A 24628-nucleotide genomic window follows, 5' to 3' on the forward strand; every position below is an offset into this window, starting at 1 on the left:
TCCGCTAAGGCCCTCCCACCCCCAAGTGTTGTGTTTTTAAAGGGATGGACTATGTCTGCTGTCCTCTTTAACACAATTGATGTCAAGATCACCACCATCTCATATTTCTTCCAAGAGCTTCAAGGTGACATTAACCCAATATTTTAGGGACGTAGAGGTATTTCCTCACATGAAGAAACACAAAGATGAGATCACCATGGACTGCACTTTCTTAGAAATGGAAGTACAGCAGCATCAGCAACACCACCACAAAAGAACTGCTGGATTACATGAAACTCCAAAACTCAGACAAGGAAGAGGTAAAAGCTGTAGGATGAAGCCAGGATAATATTCAGATTCAGTTAAGGCTATATATAGAAAGTAAGGGAAGGACCCTAAGCTGGATTGATTGTGTTTGGAAGGGAACCAGAGAGGCTTTATCCAAACAAGCTGAAGGAATGCACCTTTGGCAACTGACTGTAATAATAATGGATAAAAATAGTATTCCATAGCATAAAAAACTCTGGCATTACAACCATTGTAGATAAACAGAAAGGCTGTATTTCTGATAGCCAGCCTACTAACTGCAGAATAATGCAACTCTCTTCAGATTATTCCAAGTAGTTTGAAGATAATGCTAGTCTTGATTAGCTGCTTAATTATCAAGAGGCTGGCTGATGTAGAATCATCATCATAAATTAACACTTTACAGATTTAAATAAAATAGCAATATAGTTGGCAACAGTGTTCAACTTGAACATCTGGCCTGCATTGAAAATAAATCAAAGTAAATCCCATCAAGAAGAGAAAAGGAGTGTCAGTGTGCATGCAAGCAATAATGGCAGTCTGGAGCTGGCATAGGACAAGGTGACACAGTGCTGCAATAGGGATTTAATGCTTATACCCTGCCTTTTTTTTCCTAAGGAGCTCAAGGCAGTGTAAGTGGTTTCTACTCCTCTGTTTTAACCTCAACAACAAGCTTCTACTAGCTAGGGATGATGGGAGTTGTAGTCCAACAACAGCTGGGAACCAAAGCATGGAGACTTGGATATGAAGAGAGTTTAGAAGCCAGTTCTGATGTGGCTGGTTGCTTCTTTCCCCTTACTTTGCAAGCTACTACTTTCAGAAGCGAAAGAAAATCTGTCATAAAGGCTGCTTCTGCAGAAACAAAGGCAAACCGTATTAAATTACTTATGTCTTCTCTCCCTCCCCCATCTGTTCTGTGGTTCACCTGCAGGGTCTGCCTCTAGTCCGTTCAGCCGAACGCAACAATTGCAGGGCTATTTCCTGAGTTTCCTGATTTTTTGCAATGATGGGCCAGATCTGATATAGTTCCAACGTGCTGGTCCTTTGGTTTTCTATAGGAAAAAAATCTAGCGTGGTTTGCAGAGTCGGGGACATGGGTGTAGTCAATATTTATTTTTTTTAGGGGGGGGATTATGTGGGGGGGGGCAGAACCGAGTTTTCTGTGACGCAATTGGTCAGTTAGTTAATTATTTCTATTAATTTACTTGATGGGGTGGGGAGCTGACCCCACCTGGCTACGCCCATCGACGGGGAGCAGCATTTTCCAGCCTAGTACAGTAGTTAGTTAAAAATACAGATGTGTCGGGGGCGCTCAAGCATATCCGGAAACTACCGGTACAAATCCTGCAATCTGGAAGGAAGGCGTGCCTCTTAATCCCAGATACGAAGCGCCACTATAGTGCCGCAAAGGTACTCTGCGTGTGCTCAGAAGCACTCATTACCCTGCATGTTCCAGGAATGAACCCCGGTTAAAAAAAAATAGCTAAGGGCTGAGAGCTCCGGTAGTACCGCTTCTGCCCAGTCTGGAGGATCCCGGGAGAAAGACGAAACAGGCCGGCACGCCATATTTCTCTGTGTGTGTGTTTTCCACCCATAGAGGAGGGAAAACTGTCTAGGCGCTCAGCCGTCCGGAGAAGGAGGTCGCTGTTGCCTCGAGGATCCGAGCGCCCCCCTCGGGCGCCTCTCTCCGCCTTTTGTTCCCAGACCGCGCGCGCGTCACCGGCTTAGCGGCTGGGCGGAGAAAGCAGAAGAGGGGAGGCAGGCAGAGGAGCTTGTTGCTGCTTTCGGCGAAGGGAGGACCGTCGCGGCGTGGCGGCAGCAGCCGTTTAGCGGCCAACCTGACCCTGTTTCGCTCCAGCCCGGAGTCAAGCTTCGGAGAGACCTGTCCGGGGAGCGCGCATCTCAGGAGAGGAGACGGAGTGGGTTTCCTTAGGCGCGAGGATGATAAGCGACTGTGGCCCCAGAGCGCTCCGGGGCCCCCAGTGAGGAACCGGCAGCGCGCTTACAGCCCGCCGGGGATGGCAGCGCCGGCTGAGGCGGAGTCCAGCCAGCCCCTCGCCTCAGCTCCCGCGCCGCCGCCGCCCGAAAAGAAGAAGCTACAGCGAGCGCCGTCCCCGGCCAGACCCAAGGATGTCCCCGGCTGGTCGCTGGCCAAGACCCGGCGCGGCAGTCACCCGGGCTCGCCCGCCTCGTTCTCCTCCGGGAAGCCGGGCGCGGGGGGCGGACACTCGCGCCGGGCTGGGGGCGCCAAGGATGGCCGCGGCGACAAGAAGGGCAAGGCCACGCCGCCAGTGGGGGCGAGGGGCGTCGGGAAGAGCTCGGCAGGCCGCGCCGGGGCCCGAATGAAGGGGCGGAACCGCCTGGCCGCGGCGGGGGGCGAGGGGGCCACGACCTCCGGCGGCTCCGGGAAAGGGTCGTCGTCGCGCCCTCAGCTGCCGCTCGCCCTCACGGACAGCAGCTCGGAGGTGTCGGACTGCAGCGCCTCGGAGGAGGCCAAGCTGCTGTCGCTGTTGGAGCTGGGCGGGCTGAGCGGCGGCGGCAGCGACACCGAGTCGCCCCCGAGCAGCAGCGCCCCAGCCCAGCCCGCCAGCGCCTCCGCCGACGGCGCGTCCCCGCTGCCCGAGGACCCGTCGACGGCCGCCTCGCTGGCCAGCAGCCGCCTTCCTCTCAGCACCTCGCTGGCCTTCTCCGACCTCACCGAGGAGCTGTTGGACGCGGGCGTCGCCCGGGAGCTGGAGGAGCTGCGCTCCGAGAACGACTATCTCAAGGTGAGGGGCGCTGGGTTCGCTTCAGGGCAGCTCGGCGGGGATAGAACGAGCTCTCGGGAGCGAGCAGGCATGGGGCTGCGCTTCCCCACAAAACACCCGCCGGTTTCCCCATAGCAGCGTCACGCGACAGATCCCCTCCCCTCCCTTCCCCGACCCTAATCTCCGGGCCTCGTGGGACAACGGAGCGGGCACCACGCGGACCCTGGAGGGGCAGGCGTGTCCTCCTCCGAAAACAAGACACGCCCCTCCTCTCCAACACCCCTCCCTCCCGAAAAAGGAGGAACGCTCCTTAACTAAATTAAATTAAACTATTGTCTTTCAGTAAAGCGAAACATTGACACCCCCCCCCTGCATAAGGCATATTTTAAGCTTGCAGGCCATTATCCCCGTGGAACATGTTGCACATCCTCGAACATGACATCTCCCTGCAGCCCTGGTCTGCATGCAGAAGGTGCATAAGACAGGTTCATGTGTTCCTAAAAACAAGAAACATCTTGCTGTGTACCATTTGGAGATCTTTTCTTGTCTTCCCCTCTGTGCCTTGCATTGCATTACTGAAAAAGGCTTCTCCATCTTGCTGTGTGGTAGGATTAATGCCCCCTTTGTAACAAATCTTCTGTGCTAGATACAGTGACCTTAAGCAAGACCTTTTGCCACCCAGAATTTCAGAATGCTTCATTGGAATTGGCGCTCTGTAATGAAAGATGATCTCCACCGCCCAGCATCTACAGGATGCTGGTTATGTGGAACATGCCCACATCCTCAGAGGCAGCACCTGCTGGCTTTCTAAAGCTCCTTGTAATTGGCATTCCTCTGCCTCATGGGGCAGTTCCTCCCCCAGCCCAGCATCAGTTCCTTAGAGCAGGCGCTCCATAGTGTCAATTACTTCTCTTCTCTAGAATCAAATAGAACAGCTGCCCCTTGGTCATATGTAACTGAGGCTTTGCATCACCTTCTAGCACAACAGAGCCCCAACTTTTGTAGAACCAGATGCCTTCAAGGGGCATTAAGACCTTCTCTGGTATCAGAGAAAGCCATGTTGGTACTGATGCCTCTCATTCCTAAAGAAGGTATTGTATAGCCCCAAGGAGAAATATTCTTCATCTCATCAAACAGAACTTACATATGCTTAGGGAAGGATATCTTCTATCATGAAATCACATCCCTCACATTTATTTCAAATTCTTTGCTGCCAGAATCAAATTCATAGTTGATAGTGTCATGCTAAAAGGTGCCAAGGATTTTCTCTTGTAATAAATAGCTTCACTCTCTAGTACAAGTCTTAACCACATCAGTGTTTCAAGGAAGGCAGACTTTGGGGCCTAATTAAGCAAATACTTCCAGGGGCTACCGTGTTTCTCCTATTTTAAGACACGTCTTATATTTATTTTACTCAAGAAAAATAAGCATATGGCTTATTTTCAAGGGATGTCTTAAAATACACTGGGGGAAGACTGGGGGAAGAAGGTGAAAGGCTGTAGCAGGTAAACAGGGCTGGTGAAGAAATCTCAGCCTTTTACCAGGGGACGCTGTGGCTTTAAACCACTCCAAGAAGTGATCGGGTGGGTTTCCTCCCCGCCCTGCTTGAACAAACGTCTCCTCCCTGCTCCGTTGCCTCCCTGCTCCGTTGCCTCGCTTACCCGGGCTCCGGTGTCTGATTAAATGAGAAGGAAGTGTGGGAGTGAAGCTCTCCCTTTAAGAGGCAGCCTGCAAAGGCAATTTCAACAATTCGGCATTGCAGGCTGCCTCTTAAAGGGAGAGCATCGCAGCCTTCACTCCCAAACTTCCTTCTCGTTTAATCAGACATCGGAGTGCAGGTGGGGGGGGCAGGGAGGAAAAGAGGATCGCTGAAAAGGGGAGGGGGAGAAAGAAAGAAGGACGGGGCGGGGGAGGTTCGCGGAGGTGAGAAAGCGAGCGAGGCAACAGAGCAGGGAGCGGAAATCACAACTTAACTCCTCTTTCCTGGGAGTAAGTTCCATTGAACTCAGTGGTGCTTACTTTGGAGTAGAGGATGTATAGGACTGCCTTGCACACAATGACTTTAAAACTTTCAGCATTGCAGGATGGCATTCCACAGCTCTCGCTCTTCCCCTCTTGTTCACATAGGCAGACTGGGGATGCCGCCGCCGCAGCCAAACACCCATTAAAATCGGAGAGGGAGGAGGGGGAATCTTGAGAATCTGGGACCTTTCTCCCACCCCCTGACCAGCAAGGGAGGGCTTGTTTTCTTCTCTCTCTCTCTCTCTCTCTCTCTCTCTCTCACACACACACACACACACACACACACACACACAGACATTCACTCACTCACTGTTTCTGCCTTCCGCCTCTCCAAACCAACTCTTCAACCCAGAAATCAAGGGGACGGAGGAAGCCAGCGAGATCCTCGGACTCGCTGCTGCTGGCTCCTGGAGGCAGCCTGCCGGGTCGGCGGCGCCCAGCAATACCACGCAGAGCTCCCCAAGCCTCCTGGAGCCAGCAGCAGCAAGAGGGCAGGAGGCTTGGGGCGCTCCGCGCAGCGCTGCTGAGCACCGACCCGGCAGGCCGCCTCCTCCTCCTGCCGCGGCCGTCGTGCTTGGTCCCGCTGGCTGGCTGGGGCGCTTGGCGGTCTTGCTCCGCGCAGCTCATGGGTATGGCTTATTTTTGGGGTATGTCTTATATTTCTTCAACTCAGGAAAATCCTGCCATGGCTTATTTTGTAGGGATGACTTAAAATATGAGAAACACGGTATGTACAATTTCTTAGGGCTGGTTATTTTATCATCATGGGAGGCCACTTCCCTGTGGTGACTCTGTATCCAAGTTGTAATGTAAAGCACAGCTCCTGATTGCTGAAGAGTTTCCACTGCATTACTGGGTGTTTCTAGGAATGCCTGGCTGTAGCACAGAGGGTCTGTATAGAATCTGAGGAATCTGTACGTTGAGTGTTACTGGTTATGACAGCTGGGACACAGAGTTGTGCAGAAGTCAGGTGAATGTGTTGAACCACATCCCTTTCCCAAATTTACATTTGCAAACGCCTGGTTGTTATGGCATTTCCGGGGGAGAAATGGTGAAAAGGGAAGACAACTGAAGGCGGCCCTGTTTAGGAAAGTTTTTAATGTTTGATGCTGTACTGTTTTTAATATTCGTTTGGAAGCCTCCTAGAGTGGCTGGGGAAACCCAGCCAGATGGGCGGGGTATAAATAATAAATTATTATTATTATTATTACTATTACTATTATTTAACCACTCACATGTCTGCAGATTTTTCTTTGTAAATACCCACTAGAGAAATTTTCCCATCCTCCTTTTTCTGCTGAGCTTACTTCAGATTTCAGAGCCTGTCTGGACAAAAAAATGATGAAAAATGACCAGGGAGTGGAGGGATTTGTATGGAAAAATTGACTGGTCGGTAAGACAGTGTTTGATCCTTGTGGGAGCTGGGGGGTTATTTGCAGGGAAGAACCAGTGATTCTCTCCTGCAAGCACCCTCTCTTTCCACTTGCGAATTCTGTATTGTGAATGCCCTCCTACAATAGCATGATGAGTGAATCATGAACCCCATGTTTCTATTGTAATGTGTGGTTCTCTTCTCAATTACTCTTGGTGGTGCACCTCTCAGTTTCATAATATACTGTAATAAGTTTTGAAATTCCCAATCTGGCAAACAGATGACCTGATGCAGGGCAGCATTTGCATTCATCTCTATGTATCAGAATTTCCCATTTTGGAGGTAATTAAGTTTTTGCAGGGTTTATTTAGTCTCAGACACACCCTTGGTCCTGTTGGGTGTGCTCTCTTTCCCCACCCAGAGAGACACAGTATATTTATACAGCTCTATACAGACTTTCTGGGCCCATCCATATGGAAATTTCTAAAAGTTTTAGAAGCACTTTTAGTATGCTTCTGGACTCTCCCATACATCCATATGTTGTTGTTGAAACTTCAGCATTCTCTAATATTCCTGTCTGTCCCTGTGCAGATGGGCTGATCTGTCAGATATTTGCACTAGTCATGCATTCTACAATGTCAGTGCATTTTGCATCTTCAAAGTGGGGGAAATGTACCTGCTTTCTTGGAGGATGTTTTCCATGCTTCTGTTTAAACCACTGAGCCTAGGGCTTGCTGATCAGAAGGTCGGCGGTTCGAATCCCTGTGACGGGGTGAGCTCCTGTTGCTTGGTCCCAGCTCCTGCCAACCTAGCAGTTCGAAAGCACGTCAAAGTGCAAGTAGATAAATAGGGACCGCTACAGCGGGAAGGTAAACGGCGTTTCCATGTGCTGCTCTGGTTTGCCAGAAGCGGCTTTGTCATGCTGGCCACATGACCTGGAAGCTATATGCTGGCTCCCTCGGCCAATAATGCGAGATGAGCGCGCAACCCCAGAGTCGGTCACAACTGGACCTAATGGTCAGGGGTCCCTTTACCTTTAATAGTATGGAAAGCTACTTTGCAGATGTGCCCCTAGAATGACTTGGAGGAATTGTTTCAGTAGTGTTTGGGTAATGTAAGAATATTGCTTGACATGTAGCCCTGTGGTTTCTGGAATGGTAGGGAGTCTCTGGGCTGTTGCCAAGCTCAGCTTTTGCTTGCTTCTCTTGGTAGTACTACTGAACAGTGATGGGTTTATTTTGCAGGATGATGTTGGCATGGCAACGGTAGTAGGTGTTTATTGAATGGCTGAATATAACAAGCAGCTCAGATAGTGGATTAGGTTGCTGGCTGAAGCACAGGTTCTTAGTGCCTCTGAGAGGTCTGGCAGCGTGGAGAGCAAGAGTCCCTTAAGTGTAAGATTATATATACTATTTGGAAAAAAAGCAACCAATATGCTGGTCTAATCTGATTTATATAGAACAATCTAGGGAAAAATCATTAGGCATAGAAGATGGCCGTGCAACCATTTTTCCAGGGGATGATTTATCTACCCTGGTCTCGTTCCTGCCCTTCAGAACAGTTGTTCTCCACTCTTTTAGCTAGAAGATCCAGCAGTGGAATCTGGCATTTGGTGGGTGTGCATCCGTGTGTTAGCATATCACATCTGGGAAAGCCATCTTTTGCAACATCCATGGCTGAGATTCCTTACTGACCCACTTGGTGGCTCAGCCCTCCCCCATTTAATTACTGTGTTGGTCGTTCCTACTCGCATATACTTTCAATCTGTGTCCTGGGTTTGCAATGTGCATGATTTCTAACTACTGTGTTCAAGTAAGTATTGGCTCCTATTTTCCCTACAGGCGTTCCTTGTCATTAAACAAATGCTGTGTCTGTTCAGGTCAACCTTACCTTTTTTGGGGGGGGAGAGGGGTAGAACAAGGGTTGTTTTGATGGTTTAAATACAAAAAACCTGACCACTTTCCTTGCTATTATTATCTGCATCCTAACTGTTGAAAGCATAAGAAATTTAAAAAATTGGCCAGTAGCACCTTAAGAGACCGGTTGAAAGCATGTCAGTGCCACAACATGGGGGGGGGGGTGATATTAAACTAAGCTTTACCTTGAGATGGGGACGCAGGTGGCGCTGTGGGTTAAACCACAGAGCCTAGGGCTTGCTGATCAGAAGGTCGGAGGTTCGAATCCCTACGACGGGATGAGCTCCCGTTGCTCGGTTCCTGCTCCTGCCAACCTAGCAGTTCGAAAGCATGTCAACGTGCAAGTAGATAAATAGGTACTGCTACAGCGGGAAGGTAAATGGCATTTCTGGTTCACTAGAAGCAGCTTAGTCATGCTGGCCACATGACCTGGAAGCTGTACGCCGGCTCCCTTGGCCAATAACGCGAGATGAGCGCCGCAACCCCAGAGTTGGTCACAACTGGACCTAATGGTCAGGGGTTCCTTTACCTTTACTTTATCCTGAGAATACCCATTGAAATTAATAGACTTAACATAGCCATATTGATTAATTTCAGTGGGTTTATGCCATGGGTAGGCAAACTAAGGCCCGGGGGCTGGATCCAACCCAATCGCCTTCTGAATCCTGCCTGTGGACGGTCCGGGAATCAGCATGTTTTTACATGAGTAAAATATGTGCTTTTATTTAAAATGTACAGTATCTCTGGGTTATTTGTAGAGCATAGGAATTTGTTCACCCCCCCCAAAGTATAGTCTGGCCCCCCACAAGGTATGAGGGACAGTGGATTGGCACCCTGCTGAAAAAGTTTGCTGACCCCTGTTTATGCTATGTAAAACATAGTTGAACACCACCCACACTCAACTCTTCCATAGGATTAGACAGCTACATCCGGTGGCATGATTCAAGGGACAGCCACATTAGAAGTTCCAGCACACAAATCTTGACCCTTGATTTGTCCCTTGCAGTTGTGCCAGTTGTTCATGGATGCCCTTTCTCTGCCTCAAGGCCACCACTATGTTCTCCCTGCTTTTATTTGGATGTTCTGGATCTGAATATTTTTTATGACACAGGCTTATAGTGTAAACCCATTACACCCACACATTTTATATGAGTGCAGCTCATTCTGATTTCAGAGGCCGGTGAACTTCTGAGCTATAGGGCTGGGGACTGCTTATGTAGAGTAAGTTCATACAAAGCCAAATAAAGTAGTTCGTAATTTTCTTCCCTTCTAAGCAAAGGGGAAACTGGCAGGAAGTCAAGACTTAAATTTAGACTGGCCCTTAGTATTCTGATATAAAACGGCTGTGCAGATTCAAAGTTGCCATGGTAATGTAATAACATGCCATGCTAATTAGAAATACACAAGGACATTTATGTTAAAAAACTGGGGGCATGATTAACAGGGCAATCCTATATATGTTTCCTTAAAAGTAAAAGTTTAACTGCAGTTTCTTTCCAGTAAATGTGCTTAGGACTGTAGCAGAACACTGCAGTTCTATACATGTCTACTTAAAACTAAGTCCCATAGGGTTTAATGGAGTACAGTGGTACCTCGATTTAAGTACACAATTGGTTCCGGAAGTCTGTACTTAACCTGAAGCGTACTTAACCTGAAGCGAACTTTCCCATTGAAAGTAATGGAAAGTGGATTAATCCGTTCCAGACGGGTCCGTGGAGTACTTAAACTGAAAGTACTCAAACTGAGGCCTACTTAAACCGAGGTATGACTGTATAGGATTGCAGCTTAAGTCTCACTTGATTTTAGTTTGATATAATTAAGCGTGCACTTCACACACTCAGCTCACTAAAATCTTTGGGACATTTACTGTTGTTTGAGACTTGCCATTTCGACAGATTTGGCGATAAGTCTGCTACTGTAACGGTTGATTTTATCATCCTTTGAAACTTATCACCCTGTAGTTTGTTTTCACTCTAGTCAATTTCAGTCTAGTCAATTTCGGCTAAATTATTTTCTCTCTCTAAATATTTATTTTGGTAATATGATTGGTGACTAAGATAAGAAAGACAAATGTTGCAAGACCTGATCTGCTACTTCAAAGCAGACCTATTTGCAAAAATCTCAGTTTCTATTTGATTAATTGACATGATCAAGATAAGCTTTTCAAATATACTAGAGCATAAAAATAGAGTAGTACAAAGACCACACATTCAATTCACAGTACCTGTAGTCTTAAATTACTGTATGGCAATACAAAGTGTCACAATGTTTTTTTCCTAACATCTCAAGAGATGAATGAATACAAAATATTAGATTTACTTTCAGGAAGGCTAGCATTTCCAAGTCAAGTATGCTTGAGCTGCCAGTCTTGGCACTCAAAGCTGACCTTACAAAGAATTGAAAACAGACTCAAAAGTTAGTTGAATTGTAGCCTGTCCATCTGCTCCAGTGTTGTATACAGATGTGATCCTGTTTGTTGCAGCAACAAAGCTTACAGACCAGAGCCTCCACCCACTTACCAAATTTAGGATTCACTTGACCGTGCTGCCCTCATTTGAGGGAACAGATTTCCCCAGTCATTAATTTCCCCCCATTCACCCTTTCTCGTGTATATGGTAAACACGGTGTTACCGTATATATCCGTCCTCTACAGCTGTTTTACAGGCTGCTGACTTAGCTGTCCAGTACACCTTTTGTGAAGGGATTGCTTGGTGGGTATGGAATTAGAGGCAGAACTCTTGACTTGTAGGGGTGGAGATTTGATGGCACAGAACAAAGGTGGACATAGTTTTAGTGTTTGATTTTGTGCAAACTGGATGAGAAGGCTGCAGAGTCGTCCCCCCCCCCCGCACAAATTGTTGAGAAGTGAATTTTACGAGGCATCTATGCACAATTCAGGTGCAATAGTAAATCTGGGGCAGAGTCTAGGTAGCCACAACTACCGTATACAAATCTGATGTGCAGCAAGGCCTAGATGGCATTTCCTAGTATGGTGGTGATGCCAGTAAGTATTTATGCCTCCTGGGGCGCTAAGAAAGATAGAATTTTGGAATGTTTAATAGCTGTAAAAATAATGCACATGTCCTTTTTTAAACATGCACGCACTCCACTTTCATCTGAAATCTGCTGTTACTTGGGGTGTACTCCTTACTTGAGGATATTCTGAGCACCATTGCAGCTGCATCTAATCTTAGCATGCAGAACGGTGGGAGAAACCTGTCTTACGGGGTGGGCTTTTTTTTTTGGTCATTTACTGACCAAGGGCTGCATGGTGTCAGTGTGTGGGGATGCCTTTGTTGTTGTTGAGTAACTTTCTCCACCCCCTCCTCACACACACTAAACACAGCCTCCAAGCTTCATTATTACACACTCACTCATACAGTACATAGAGGCACAAGCCCTTAATGCACACCCAGAGTTGAGATCCCATCATGCCTCCCCCTGTTCCCCCTCCTTCCCTCTCTCTGCTGATTGGTGCTGAGAACAGTTGAGGATTATGCAGATTATCCCCACCGACTGGGAGGAACATATACATGCCATTGTGTAGCTGATTGGCATTGGAAACGGCTGTGGAGAGAGCTAATTAGTGGCCTCCTCAGCTTTTCCCAATGCTAGTTATCTGGATCTCATCCTGCACCTCCTCTTGTTTCCCTACTGATTGGTGCTGGAAACAGCTGAGGGGGTGTGCTGATTCTTCTATTCTTCAGCTGTTTCCAGCACCAATCAGTTGCATAGCAGGCCACATGTGGCTCTTGAGCTGCAGATTGTCCCTATGTGAACTAATGCAACAAGGGCTAGCTAGAAGCTTATGTGTATTTTGTTGCATAGTCCATTCACAGTAATGAAAGTCTCTTCTGTTTAGTTGTTTGCTTTTGAGTTCTCATGTATAGTCAAGTGTTTCTGAAGTCATAGTAGTGAAATGGTGCCTCGCAAGACAAAAGTAATTCGTTCCGTGAGTCGCTTCGTCTTGCGGTAATTTCGTCTTGCGAAGCGTGGTTTGCCGCAGCAAAACAAACATACAAACACCACCGAAAAACTTCATCTTGCGAAGCACCGAAAACATCACAAAACGCTTTTGTCTAGCGAGTTTTTCGTTGCGCGGGGCATTCGTCTTGCGAGGTACCACTGTAGTTCTAAACTGTTTACACAGGGGGATCCATGGGCAAAAAAAATTATTCCTTGGAACCAGGGGGGTCCATGGGCAAAAAAATTTATTCCTTGGAACCTATTCTTATGACTTACACTTGGTACCGGTATTGGGAAATTATTCCCTGGTTGACTCCAAGGTAAGGGAATGAGTAGTAGCCTACCCAAAAGCATATGCTGTCTGATTATTCCTTTCCACCTTCATTTTTGGAGAAACCTAGTTTCAGAATTGTAGGTTTAGCTAATTTTCCAAAAACCTAAGCATTATTTTGCTGCCTCTTCCAGCTGGTCAGAAGCCCCATATGGACAGAAATGCTCCACTGTAAACTGCTAAAAGGAAAGTAAGCAAAATGAAGAATATTGCTTGGTTGTTTCAAAGAAAGTGAAAAAGCTCCTGGGATATGGTTGGTAAGCTGCTTTCTGCAAGACAGAGAGAAGGCTGGAGGTGAATTTTCTTGCCTTTAAAGGTCACCCCCCATTAATGCTTTTGATAAATCACCCTGTCATGTCCAACTTATTATCTGGGGCTTATGAAATATTTCCAAAGCCCAAGCATTTTGCTTTTGCAATGGCTCTTACTAAATATATAAATGAAAAAATATAACCATCCCTGTGATTTTGTAAAAACTTTTCTTTCAGACAAATCACAAAAAGCTGCTTGTGTTTGAGAACATTTAAGCACAACAATTATTTCTTTTTGGATACAATGTTTATTTTAAAAACAAGTTTCTCTAGGAAGAAACTGTTAGAGTTCACTCTTGATTGGTTAAAGTAGGGTTACCAGATGTCCTTGTTTCCCAGGGCAGTCCCCGAATTTGTGAATAAGTCCATGGACAAATTCCATCCCTGGATTTCATCTAATGTCCCTGGGAAATGCAGCAGCAGCAGTCTCAGCAGTCCAGAGCAGTTGGCTCTGGCTGGCTTCAGAAGCTGCTCGGAAGTCCCCATATGATAGTGGTACAGGGGCTCTAAGATGCAGCTTCTGGGCTGCCTCCACCTTCCCTGACCCCAGCAACTAAGCTGTGAAGGGAGGTTTCATGCTGTCTTTCGGCGCAGCCTCCCAACTCGTACTTGCATGCAAGCAGGAGCAGGGTGGGGATCCTTCAGCTGTGAAAGGAGGCTTCACAGGAGGGGGTAGAAATCTCTCAGGCAACAGGATGCCTCCCTTCCCAGCTGAGGGATCCCCGCTACCTCCTGCTTGCATGCAAGTAGGAATGGGATTGGGGCTGCTCCGATGGGAAGGGAGGCATCGCGCTGCATGAGAGATCCCTGCCCCCTTGCTTGCATGCAAATAGGAGTTGGGATGGGGCTGCTCCTCAACGTGTAGTATTGATTGATTGATTGTGTCCCCGGATTTATTGAATTTTTTTTGGTAACCTTAGGTTAAAGCACTAGGGGTTTGAAAATGTTTGCTCTCCCTTGCTCTCGCTTCCTTATCTTGCAAGTAATTGGCATGACTGTGCATGCACCATTATTCACAGAACCCTGGAAATCTAGTGCAAAGACACCCCCCCACCCCCGGTGATCTGTGCTATCACTGCAGCCGGTTGCCTATAATGTGGAATTCTGCCTGCAGTTGCTTCTCTTTAGAGAACTTTTTATAGGAAAGGATGGTTAGTGTAAACATTTTGCAGGCTGCTTTTTAAACAACTTAAGCTCTTTGCTGGTGTCAATCTGTCAGTATAGTGAGGTGAGTGAAGATTCCCTCATGAAGTTAATAGCAGCTTTCAGTGATCATGGTGGGGAGCAGTTTTTGCCTGGATTGCAGCAGGAGAAGAAACTGTTGACTTAAAAAACAACAACTTGATACTGATCACCTGCCCTAGGGCCTGCTATTTCCAGAAGAAGAAGAAAAAATAATAATGCAACTTCAGATTATGTATATTTGTACTTTGGCAAAAAAAAGTGATTATCATTATTATTTTCTTTCTCCCTGCTCAACCTGTAAAAATGTGGACAAAGTCAAGATTACTCGGTGGGTTTTGGTTTCAAAGACTAGACCTTGTTCCTTCTTGCGTCTAAACCAGTTGCTGGATTTTTAGTTGTAGTTTCTGGGAGGAAATGCACAAGGTTGTCAGAAACGTCTGTCTCAAAATATCTATATCTATATGCATGTGTTTGTTTCAGTTCTATTGATCCGAGGAGCACAGTGCAGTCGTGTGTGGAAGCTCTGTCTGAGCTCTGTAGCTGAAGTTTTCCTTCCTGTTTGAGGAGTTGTACTGATAAGGGAAGAGCAATCTACTCCATTTGACTAGGAGAACAAACATGTAAGGATGAGCCACCTGCTTCTCCTTTTCCTTTCTGGCTCCAAAGATCTGTTAAGAAAAGGAGATGGGAACATTTTCATGCTCGAGAGGCACTGTGCCTTTAAGAAGCACAGCAGCCAGCCACGAGCCACCGCCTTGTCATCCCAGTGTGTGGGGAACAAGAGCTCTGAGTCCCTGTTCAGCAGAATGGAAAATGTGAGATGTGATATGCCGGCAGCTGCAGAGGGATGTGAAGACAAAGAATGGCACTGGAGATTCCATTTGCAACAAGGGGAGGAGAAATCTTCCAAGTCAATCACGTTTCAAAATAACAGGCATATGCCATAGATAACTGACAGATGGGATTCGGAGTGGCCTTAGCCCAGGGGGTCCAACTGGCCTTCTGCTCATCTTCCGATTCAGGCTTTTCCTGCTTGCTTTGTCTTCATATACTCCACATTAATGTTGATCACCTCATGCCTTTCCCTCAACCCTCCCTTCTTAGTAAAAAGCAAAACTTGGCTATGAATCTGCTTTGCTTTTTCTGGCTTCCCCAAGTGTGGTAGGGATATACACCAAGCCAGCAACAGGAAATGTTAGTCCTCGAACAGGACTATCTTATATTATGTATGTATATCCAACCTTTAGTCCATGGAAAGCCACACTGCAAGAATCTCGTAGGCTCTAAGTTCCTAATTTATGCTTGCTTTTCCTCTTAATTGTAGTTATAATGGAGCTGTGGAGCCCAGAAGTCATGATAGGTGATTCAGGAAGTGTGATCCACAGTTAGAACTACTGCTTCTATAAACAATCTGGAAAGTTGCGTTTTAGAATTTTCTCATCAGTTTGCATTGCATCTCATTGCATTGCTGCAAAAAACTAATAACGTGTGAGTCATTTGTGTCCCCAATGCAGCATGTAATAAGAAAAGCAACTTGTGGCACCTTTTTAGTTTTCAGATCTAAAGAGCATATTTGCAGTAGCATGGCTTGAAAGATAGTGGTTGTTTGGCTGTTAATTTATACAGGAAGGTGTAAATCTGTGACATGATTTCCTCCCATCTCTCCCCTCCCCCACCTGCTGCTCCTTCTCATTATAACTTCTGAGCTGTCTGCTGTTTTGTTGGCAAGATGTGGTCATAGTGTTATTGTAGGGTTACCATATTTCAAAAAGGAAAAGACCTTTTAGGAAGACCTCAAAATTGCTGAGCTCTTTTTAGACAATGCCCCAAAAGTTGTTGTTGTAGTTTATATATTGGATTACATTACAGGAGATGGGAGACAGACTGAACTTGGACACTGCTGCATAGGATTGGATTGGAAAATCACATCTGTGGTGGTAAAATTGAAGAAAGGTGGTCTATATTCTTTATACTGAGTCAGTCCTGCCAAATCCTACTTAGAAATGCTTCTGATTCAGTTTGGGACATTTTGCATATAAAGCATGTGTGTTACCACTAAGCTGCATCCTTGTTGTTTAATAGATCATAAAGTCCTTTGTAGCAGTTGCTGTTTGGGAAACGAGTCTTTTTCACTTCATCACGTTAATCCCCCTAACCTGGAGATCCTGAAACTACTGCAGTTATATGGTGGCCCATCTTAAGACTTCCCTGTGGAAATCTTTTCTTTGCCTTGCGTGAATTACAGTACTATTCCTTCTGTCGGTCTGTGGCTTGCAGTTAATTGAAAACTGCTGCTTTTGTTCCCTTTAATCTCTAAGGAAATGTTCCCTTGTTATCCCTTGATACCAATTTCCATGTTGCAGTGCGAGATCATAAGAATATGAGTTCAGCGCTTGCCATACTAGGTCAGATCAATGCAGCATTTCCAACTTCTATGTTTTTCAAAATGTGGGCTCCCTGAATTAATACTGACTTGTGGCGGTGAGGGGGGAGAATCTTACAAGATTATTCAACAATACTATGGTTACTTCTCAGTGTTTTACTTAATGTTACTAGGTATATGTCATTTTCACTGACATCATGGATGTAACAGGCAATTTAACATCAGTACAAAATATTTTCTGATTAAGACCAAAATCATTCATTTGAATCATAAGTGAGGGTTTCAGATTATGGAGAACAGAAGCATTTATTTGAAACGGCGAGTAGCCAAAATCACTTCTTCCTAGTGTTAGAAACCGAGAGATGAAAGCTAGGAGCTAAATGGCACCTTAAACCTAGATTATGGCCACAACAACAGAATGTCTAGGCGCATTTTTATAACAAGAATACAAAGCTGAAAATGAATGAACTGCAGTTAAAATATTATGTTCATTTTTCACATGGTCTAGTCCTTCCCCGCCTTCCCCCCTAATATTCATAAGATAAGGTTACCAGACATCGCCATTTCCTGGGGACAGTCCCCGGATTTACAAAGTAGTCCCCATACAAAATCCATTGAAGTTGAAAAGTGTCCCTGGATTCATTGAAAAAAATCTGGTAACCTTATCTTAAGAGGGTCTCTTCTTCAGTCTTCAGAGAGTAGCTGAAAGTGGGGAGGCGGAAAAAAAGGTTCTCCTTTCTTTCCACGCTGCAGTTTTTATCTGAAATGCACCTAGAGCAATGGGAGTTTCTGACACTGCTTCTTCCATTCAATTGGTCATAGAATCGTAGAATTGTAGAGTTGGAAGGGATCCCAAGGGTCATCTGGTCCAAACTCCTGCAATGCAGGAATCTCAACTAAAGCATCCATGGAAGATGGTGTACAGTTCCTCCAGTTTCTTCGGACTACAGCTTCCATCAGTACCAGGCAGCATGGCCAGTGGTACTAGGTATGGGAAACTGAGCCCACATGCGTTCCTCGTGGGCCTGACGCCTCCTCCCAGGCTCTACTCTCTTCTTGAGGAGTAGACAAACTGAAAGGGGTTGTGGGTAGTAGCACTGGACACTGGGTTTCATATTGCCATTCTTTTCTTGTTTAAGAGAGACAATCCTGTTTAGCTTCCTGGCTGGTGGGCCAGGGATCACCAGTGGGCCTTGGGATACTTCCAGGTGGGTCTTGGTGCAATAGACTTTTGCCTCCTCCCCGCCCCAGGTTGTGCCATAGCATTTTGGCTGGACCACTGCCAGCACCAGAAACTCCCCCCCTTCCACTATACTGTATAAATGTAGTTAGGATACCAGGTTGGGGAGGGGAGGGGGCCTTCTGGTATGGAGCCAAGCATTCCTTCACTCTTCCGTTAACGTCTGCCTAGCATGTTGCCTGCAGTGGTGAGAATACATTAGGGAGCTTCTTGCCATTGATGTGGTGGGGCTGGTCCCTCAGAGGAATCTGATTTGAAGGATGCTATCTTGGAAGGGCGTAGTTCAGGGATCTCTCTGGTTCAGCAGGCTTCAGGTTGAGGCGTTGACTTTGTATTAGAGTTTGGGTCTGGGTTCAGCACTTCTGCTTCTGGTGTTTCTCTGGCTCTTCTGATCTGGCTGGTTCCTCCTGAGTCAGATTCTATCTAGGCTGCTGCTCAGTCTAGACCAGGGGTCCCCAAAATTACCTGGCTTCGTTCAGGCTGGTGCCCGCAGCGCCAGTCAGGTCGGAAAAGCGCCGGAAATAGCTTGTGTGCATGTGCACAGGCCTCCTTCGACCCGGAAGTGTGCCGGAAATGACGCTTGTGCATGTGCGCAAACTATTTCCAGTGCTTTTCCAACCCGGAAGTGGGCAGCTGTGCCATGCTAGTAAGAGCGGGCAGCGGGGGTTGTTGCGGGCCGGATAAAAGAGGTCTTTGGGCCGTATCCGGCCCCCGGGCCGTAGTCTGGGGTCCCCTGGTCTAGACCTTGTCATGGTTCAGGGTATTTAGGACTGGTTTCTTTATTAGCCTATTCAATGTAGTGTTATTCTTAACAAGCAGTGCTTTTCTTCTAGAAAATAGGTGCTGGTACTCATCACAAAGTTGTTCCAGTAAGTGCTTTTTAACACGCCCCCCAAAAGAAATGCCAGTAACTTAAGTAACTTTTTTTAAAAAAACCCCAAAAGAAATGCCAGTATTGCGTACCCCCTAAAAAAAAGCACTGTTAACTAGCCACAAATAACAGCTCTCTGTTAGAAGCAGGTAGATTCCTGGGTTTTTATAATACTGTTGCTTAACAACGTTGTGGCATATATACTGGGGCAGCAGCTGTTGATGCAAGCCAGATATTGTAGCCCAATTGATGTTTGTAGAACTTAACTATTCCCTCTGCTCCTGTCCATTTCTCTCCAAATAGCTTGCACATATACAGTTTATTGTGGTCCATTTCTTTGCCAAAAAGTGTATTGGATGTAGAGATTTACAGATTAGAATTATAGGGCTGTCTAGCTGGGGTTGTAGACAGGTTGATGGATTTATTATTGACATTTTGGATCGCACCCAATCTCGCAGTCAATCTAAGGCTGCTGTACTAACGCTTCCTAGCGTGTCCTCCTATTGACCCCTTGGCAGCACATGCTAGGGCAAAACAAGCTTTGTCTAGTAGAGAAGGACTCAGGATTCTGGGTAGGTCTCTTGTATACAGCTGTTTCAGGATCTGCCTTTAGGGGCATGCACCCATAAATAGGTTTTAATATTTGCAACACCAGTATGAGAGTTTCTGCTGTAAACTCTTAAATAAGGAAGTCTTGTTATAATTGTTTCTGGCAATAAGGTTCTTGAATAATTTTGCTGCTCTCTGCATAGGGTGCAGTGAGAAGTATCACTTAATCCAGGCACCCCCAAACTTCCGGCCCTCCAGATGTTTTGGACTACAATTCCCATCATCCCTGACCACTGGTCCTCTTAGCTAGGGATCAAGGGAGTTGTAGGCCAAAACATCTGGAGGGCCGCAGTTTGGGGATGCCTGACTTAATCTCATTTGAGAATAAAATACTGGGTGCTAAAAATACGAGACAGGCAGAATGGAAGTACTTTTGAAATTTTTCTTTGCAATTGGGAGCCGTGGTTGAGCATTAGAGCACAAGCTTCATATTCATAGGGTCCAAAATCCAGTCCTTGACATCTCCACCTAAAAAGGATCTCAGGATACAGGACTGAGAGCGACTTGTGCCTGAGATTCAGGACAGCCACAAGTAATCGGGTTTAAGTTTAGAAAAAAGGTGAGTCAGGGGAACATGACAGAGATGTATAAAATTATAGAAAGTGGATGGCTGCCAACTTGGATGGCTTTGAAAGAGAGTTAGACAGATCCATTGAGAGTAAGGCTAGCAGTCATGATGCCTATGTTTTACCTGTGGGTGGCTGTATACCTCTGAATATCAGTTGATGGGGATCACAAGTGGGATATGACTACTGCACTTAGGTCCTGCTTGTGGGCTTCCCATAGGTGGCACCCCTCTATTCTCTGCCTTGGTCAGATCACCCATGGAGTACCGTGTCCAGTTCTGGGCACCACTATTTAAGAATGATATTGGCAAGCTGCAAGGTGTGCAGATAAGGGCAACTAGGTTGACCAAGGGCCTGGAGATAATATAAATCAATGTGAGGAAGCAGATATACTGTATATTCCTGCATATAAGACTACTTTTTAACCCAGGAAAATCTTCTCAAAAGTCGGGGGTCGTCTTATATGCCGGGTCGTATTTCTTATACGGCGAGTATATCCCAAACTCTATATTTTAACTGGAAAAGTCGGGGGGCGTCTTATACGCCCAGTCGTCTTATACGCCGGAATATACTATGTCTAAGAAAAGTTCATCTGGAAGATTTATTTATTTATTTATTTATTTATTTATTTATTTATTTATTTATTTATTTATTTATTTATTATAATGTCAGGCTTTGACATACTTCTTTTAGAGGAAGTTCCATAGTTTAAATGAACTGTTTTGTTTTTTTTAATAAAAAAAATGTCTTGGAGTGCTACTCAGAAATAAGTGCCACTGAATTCTATGATTCTTACTTCTGTTTAAGTGGATATAGAAATTCAGCCTTACTGCGGTCTTTTTTTTTTAAATGGCGTTGAAAGAAATTCTGTTGAGAAAATAAAAAAATTCCTTCAGTAGCACCTTAAAGACCAACTAAGTTTTTATTTTGGTATGAGCTTTCGTGTGCACGCACACTTCTTCAGATACACTGAAGTGTGCATGCACACGAAAGCTCATACCAAAATAAAAACTTAGTTGGTCTTTAAGGTGCTACTGAAGGAATTTTTTTATTTTGCTTCGACTCAAACCAACACGGCTACTTACCTGTTGAGAAAATGTTCTTTTTTAAACTATAGTTTTAAACTATAGCACCCTCCCAGTATTGTTCTAACCATTAAAATGCCTGAGAGAATGACGACGTCTTAACCTGATGCTTCAAAAATTAGAAAGTAGGTGCCAGTCGAGCCTCCTTGGGGAGGTAGTTGCACAACTGGGGTTGCACAGCTGGGAAAAAAAGCCCTCTTATTTCTTGCTACCTACATAGTCTTTAATTGTTGCACTCCTGGACTTCTGCCTGAATCCTTTGAGAACAACTGCCAGTGTAGCTAGATGAACCAATACTCTGGCTTAGTAGAAGGCAGATTCCTATGTCCCTATCTTATTGCTCAGGCAACCTGTTTTAGCTAATCGTTTGGCAGGTGGTTCTTCTTCTTCTTCTTCTTCTTCTTCTTCTTCTTCTTCTTCTTCTTCTTCTTCTTCTTCTTCTTCTTCTTCTTCTTCTTCTTCTTCTTCTTCTTCTTCTTCTTCTTCTTCTTCTTCTTCTTCTTCTTCTTCTTCTTCTTCTTCTTTGTTTTGCTGTAGTCCTGGCTCTTTTTTGAGGTTTGTCTGGCTTCTGGAGTTCTCTTTTCATGTTCAGGCTGAACTCTGCCCAGTAACAATTTCCTCCCCTCTTTTGTTGTTCATTGCAGCTGTCCGAACAGAGGTTTCTCCACCCCCTTCCTCCATAGAAATAAATACCTGGGTGCAATGCTTTGATGCTGAGGCTTCTAGAATGATGGGTTGAATTGCTCTGCTTATTAGTTTGAGGGTTTTTTGTTTTGTTTTTGTTTTACAGTACCAGACTCTGCTTTGATATAAGCATCATTTATAATAATGTCTTTCAAAGGAAGTTAAGCATCATTACAGACAGTATGGCCTTTAATTATACTTGCCGATTGAAACCTGATCATGGTTCATGCAAGTCACTTTTGCTGAGAGAGGCTTTGTGCAATAGCAGTGATCCCCGGACAACGTAGGTTTCTTTTCAAAAGCAGTCTTCTTTCTGAAGTGTTTTTCAACAATGGACACCTCTCACACTGTGTGCTTGGACATCCTGCCCCCTGGAATTCTCTGATACAAATGTGCATTCTTTTCAATTTATGTGTCTGCCCAACCACACTAATCAGTCCCCTGCTGTCGAATACAAGCTAGGAAGTGGTTGTATAATTTTAACGTTGTCAGTTTCTGCTTTGGAGGCCAGGATTTATCTTCAGTGAGGTGGGGCCAACCTCTTTTAAAAGTATTGTGTGTTCTGTAAATTCTTGCTCTGGCTCTCTGTTTCTGCTGTGCCGCCTCCTACTCGATCCCCAAACTCGGCCCTCCAGATGTTTTGGGACTACAAATCCCATCATCCCGAGCTAACAGGACCAGTGGTCAGGGATGATGGGAATTGTAGTCCCAAAACATCTGGAGGGCCGAGTTTGGGGATGCCTGGCTTAGGGACTGCTGCCGTACTGCTAGGGAGATTGAACATGCCCCCAGAGCTTTTGATACTTCCTATTAGAACTCACTGCTTGGAGCCATAATTCAGGGCCACTTAACTAGAAAGCCAATGCCCAGTGAAGTGGGAGAAAGCTATAGGGTAGTAGTAGTAGTAGTAATAATAATAATAATAATAATAATAATAATAATTTATACCCCACCCATCTGACTGGGTTTCCCCAGCCACTCTGGGCGGCTTCCAACGAAATATTAAAATACATTATTTTGGCATTATTTTGCTGTGTTTCTGATTGGTAGTGTTCCCCTGCTAGGGCATGAAATCCAACGCCTTCCAAGTAGATGGTTGTCCACAGTAGCCTGGTCTACCTTTGGTTTGTTGCCCTGAATGGCACTAAAGATTTTGCTGAATGGTGCTAATGCCTTAACTAAATAAGTTATCAAATGGTGATTAACAAGATGAAATATGCATGTGGAACTGGTTTGTGTGTGTGTGTGCCTTTCCCTAGTTTGGGGTGCTGCTTTTAGGTAGCTTTCTCATTCTTTTTCATATCTTAATTTAAAAGGAGTGGGGTGAGGAAGATCGTTCTGTGATGGCAGTTTGCTAGGATATTGCAGATAACTCTGAATCCTCTGGTGCCCTTGGATATAATGCCTCATTTCATCATTGGATGTGACATGCTGGCCGGGAGGCAGGTTTTCAAAGCCTTTGTTTGTGTACCCTCTTTGCTTGCTCGCTCAATAGGAAGCCTTCCTAATGGGTGCCATTCTGTGATTGGCTTTCCTGTGTGGATCATCATAAGCAGATAAACCACTGATCCATGAAGTACAAGAGGGGAATTATCTACCTGCTCCCACTCTCCAAATTCAAATGGACAAAAAGCCTGAAGGTCTCCCAAGGGGTGTAGGGAATGTGGCCAACCAGAAGTGGCTAAGAGAGCTCAGCCACCTTGTAGGAGAGCTACTGCCAGTGAAACAGGGAGCAACAGATGGCTCAAACCCCAGGGTATGAGCAACATTCCCTGTTGCTACTAGCAATAGGCAAAGGGGCTGGGGGAGCACAAGCAACAGGGAGTTCATACCATCCCTTAGCTTACAATATAGACTATTCCATGCACCATCTGGTCTTATTTTGTGATACCAGTATGTGGAAGTGATTTTGGATTTTCATTTCCTTTTATCTACATGTGCTATCAAATCTGAAGTTCTGCCAGGTTGCAGGCTCTATAGGCCCAGGTCATTTGACTGGGTCTGTGCCATCTGGAGATGGTTCTAAATTGAGCATGATACAGAATATACCCATTGCTGTGTTGTTGGATTGGGGGGCGAGTGGCAAGCCTGTGCATTGGTCAGCTGGAAAAAAAATTGTTACTATATTGATATTAACTTTCTAAATAGTTCTTGTTTTGTGCATTTTGAGGGGAGAAAATTCCCATTCATAGACATACCTAGTGGTGTAACTGGGTGATAGGGTTTTTTGGGGTGGTGGTGGTGGTATTTCAGATCCTGATCCATAGATAAAAGTGCACCCCTTGAAGTCTTCTTTCTTTGGCAATCACTCATAGCTGAGTTAGATTGTCTTCCATGAAAACGGTCTTAACAGTGAGTCTGTGACTGTGGAGGCCTTATAACACCAGTCCTGAAAGACCTACATAGGCTCCCAATACTGGTATGTTTCCAAGCACAATTCAAAGTGTTGGTGCTGACCTTTAAAGCCCTAAAGTAGGGGTCGGCAACCTATGGCCCATGGGCCAGAAGTGGCTCGCGGAGGCTGTTTAACCGGCCCACGAGCTGCCCCTGAACCGAGCTGCCCGCTCGGCGAGTCCCTGCATACTGTGCTAAACCGGCGCAACACAGCTTGTGTGGGGTCTCTCTTCTGTGGCTCTTGAAATCGCTTCTGTGCATGCCCAGATGCCAGAAATTGCGTCTGCACATGTCCACGGCACCAGAAATCACTTCTGCGCATGCCCAGACACCGAAAATTGTTTCTGTGCAGGCACAATTTTTGGCATCTGGGCATGTGCAGAAGCAATTTCCGGCGCCGCGGACATGCGCAGACGCAATTTCCGGCATCATGCTGTGCTGGCCCGGCCCACAGAGGATCTCCGCGGGAGTGATCCGGCCCATGTCTGGTAAGCCTTGCCGACCCCTGCCCTAAAGCCTCAGCCCAGTATACCTGAAGCAGCGTCTCCAAGGCAGAGGGCCTTCTTGGTGGCAGTGCCTGCCCTGTGGAATGCCCTCCCATCAGATGTCAATGAAATAAACGACTTTTAGAAGACATCTGAAGGCAGCCCTGTTTAGGGAA

General features: G+C 45.8%; 1 protein-coding gene across 5 annotated transcripts in view; it reads left to right on the forward strand.

Moving 5' to 3' along the window:
* Window positions 1–2003: 2003 nt before the first annotated feature.
* Window positions 2004–24628, forward strand: part of MTCL2 (microtubule crosslinking factor 2) — a 90112-nt gene continuing 67487 nt past the window's right edge. For all 5 annotated transcript variants that reach the window (XM_035122435.2, XM_035122433.2, XM_035122434.2 and 2 more), the window contains exon 1: window positions 2004–3053. In XM_035122435.2, the coding sequence (XP_034978326.2) occupies window positions 2304–3053 (750 nt within the window). In that variant the 5' untranslated portion in view covers window positions 2004–2303. The remainder of the gene's footprint in view (window positions 3054–24628) is intronic.

The sequence above is a fragment of the Zootoca vivipara genome, chromosome 7 (assembly GCF_963506605.1).
Source record: "Zootoca vivipara chromosome 7, rZooViv1.1, whole genome shotgun sequence".
NCBI classification, from domain to species: Eukaryota; Metazoa; Chordata; class Lepidosauria; order Squamata; family Lacertidae; genus Zootoca; species Zootoca vivipara.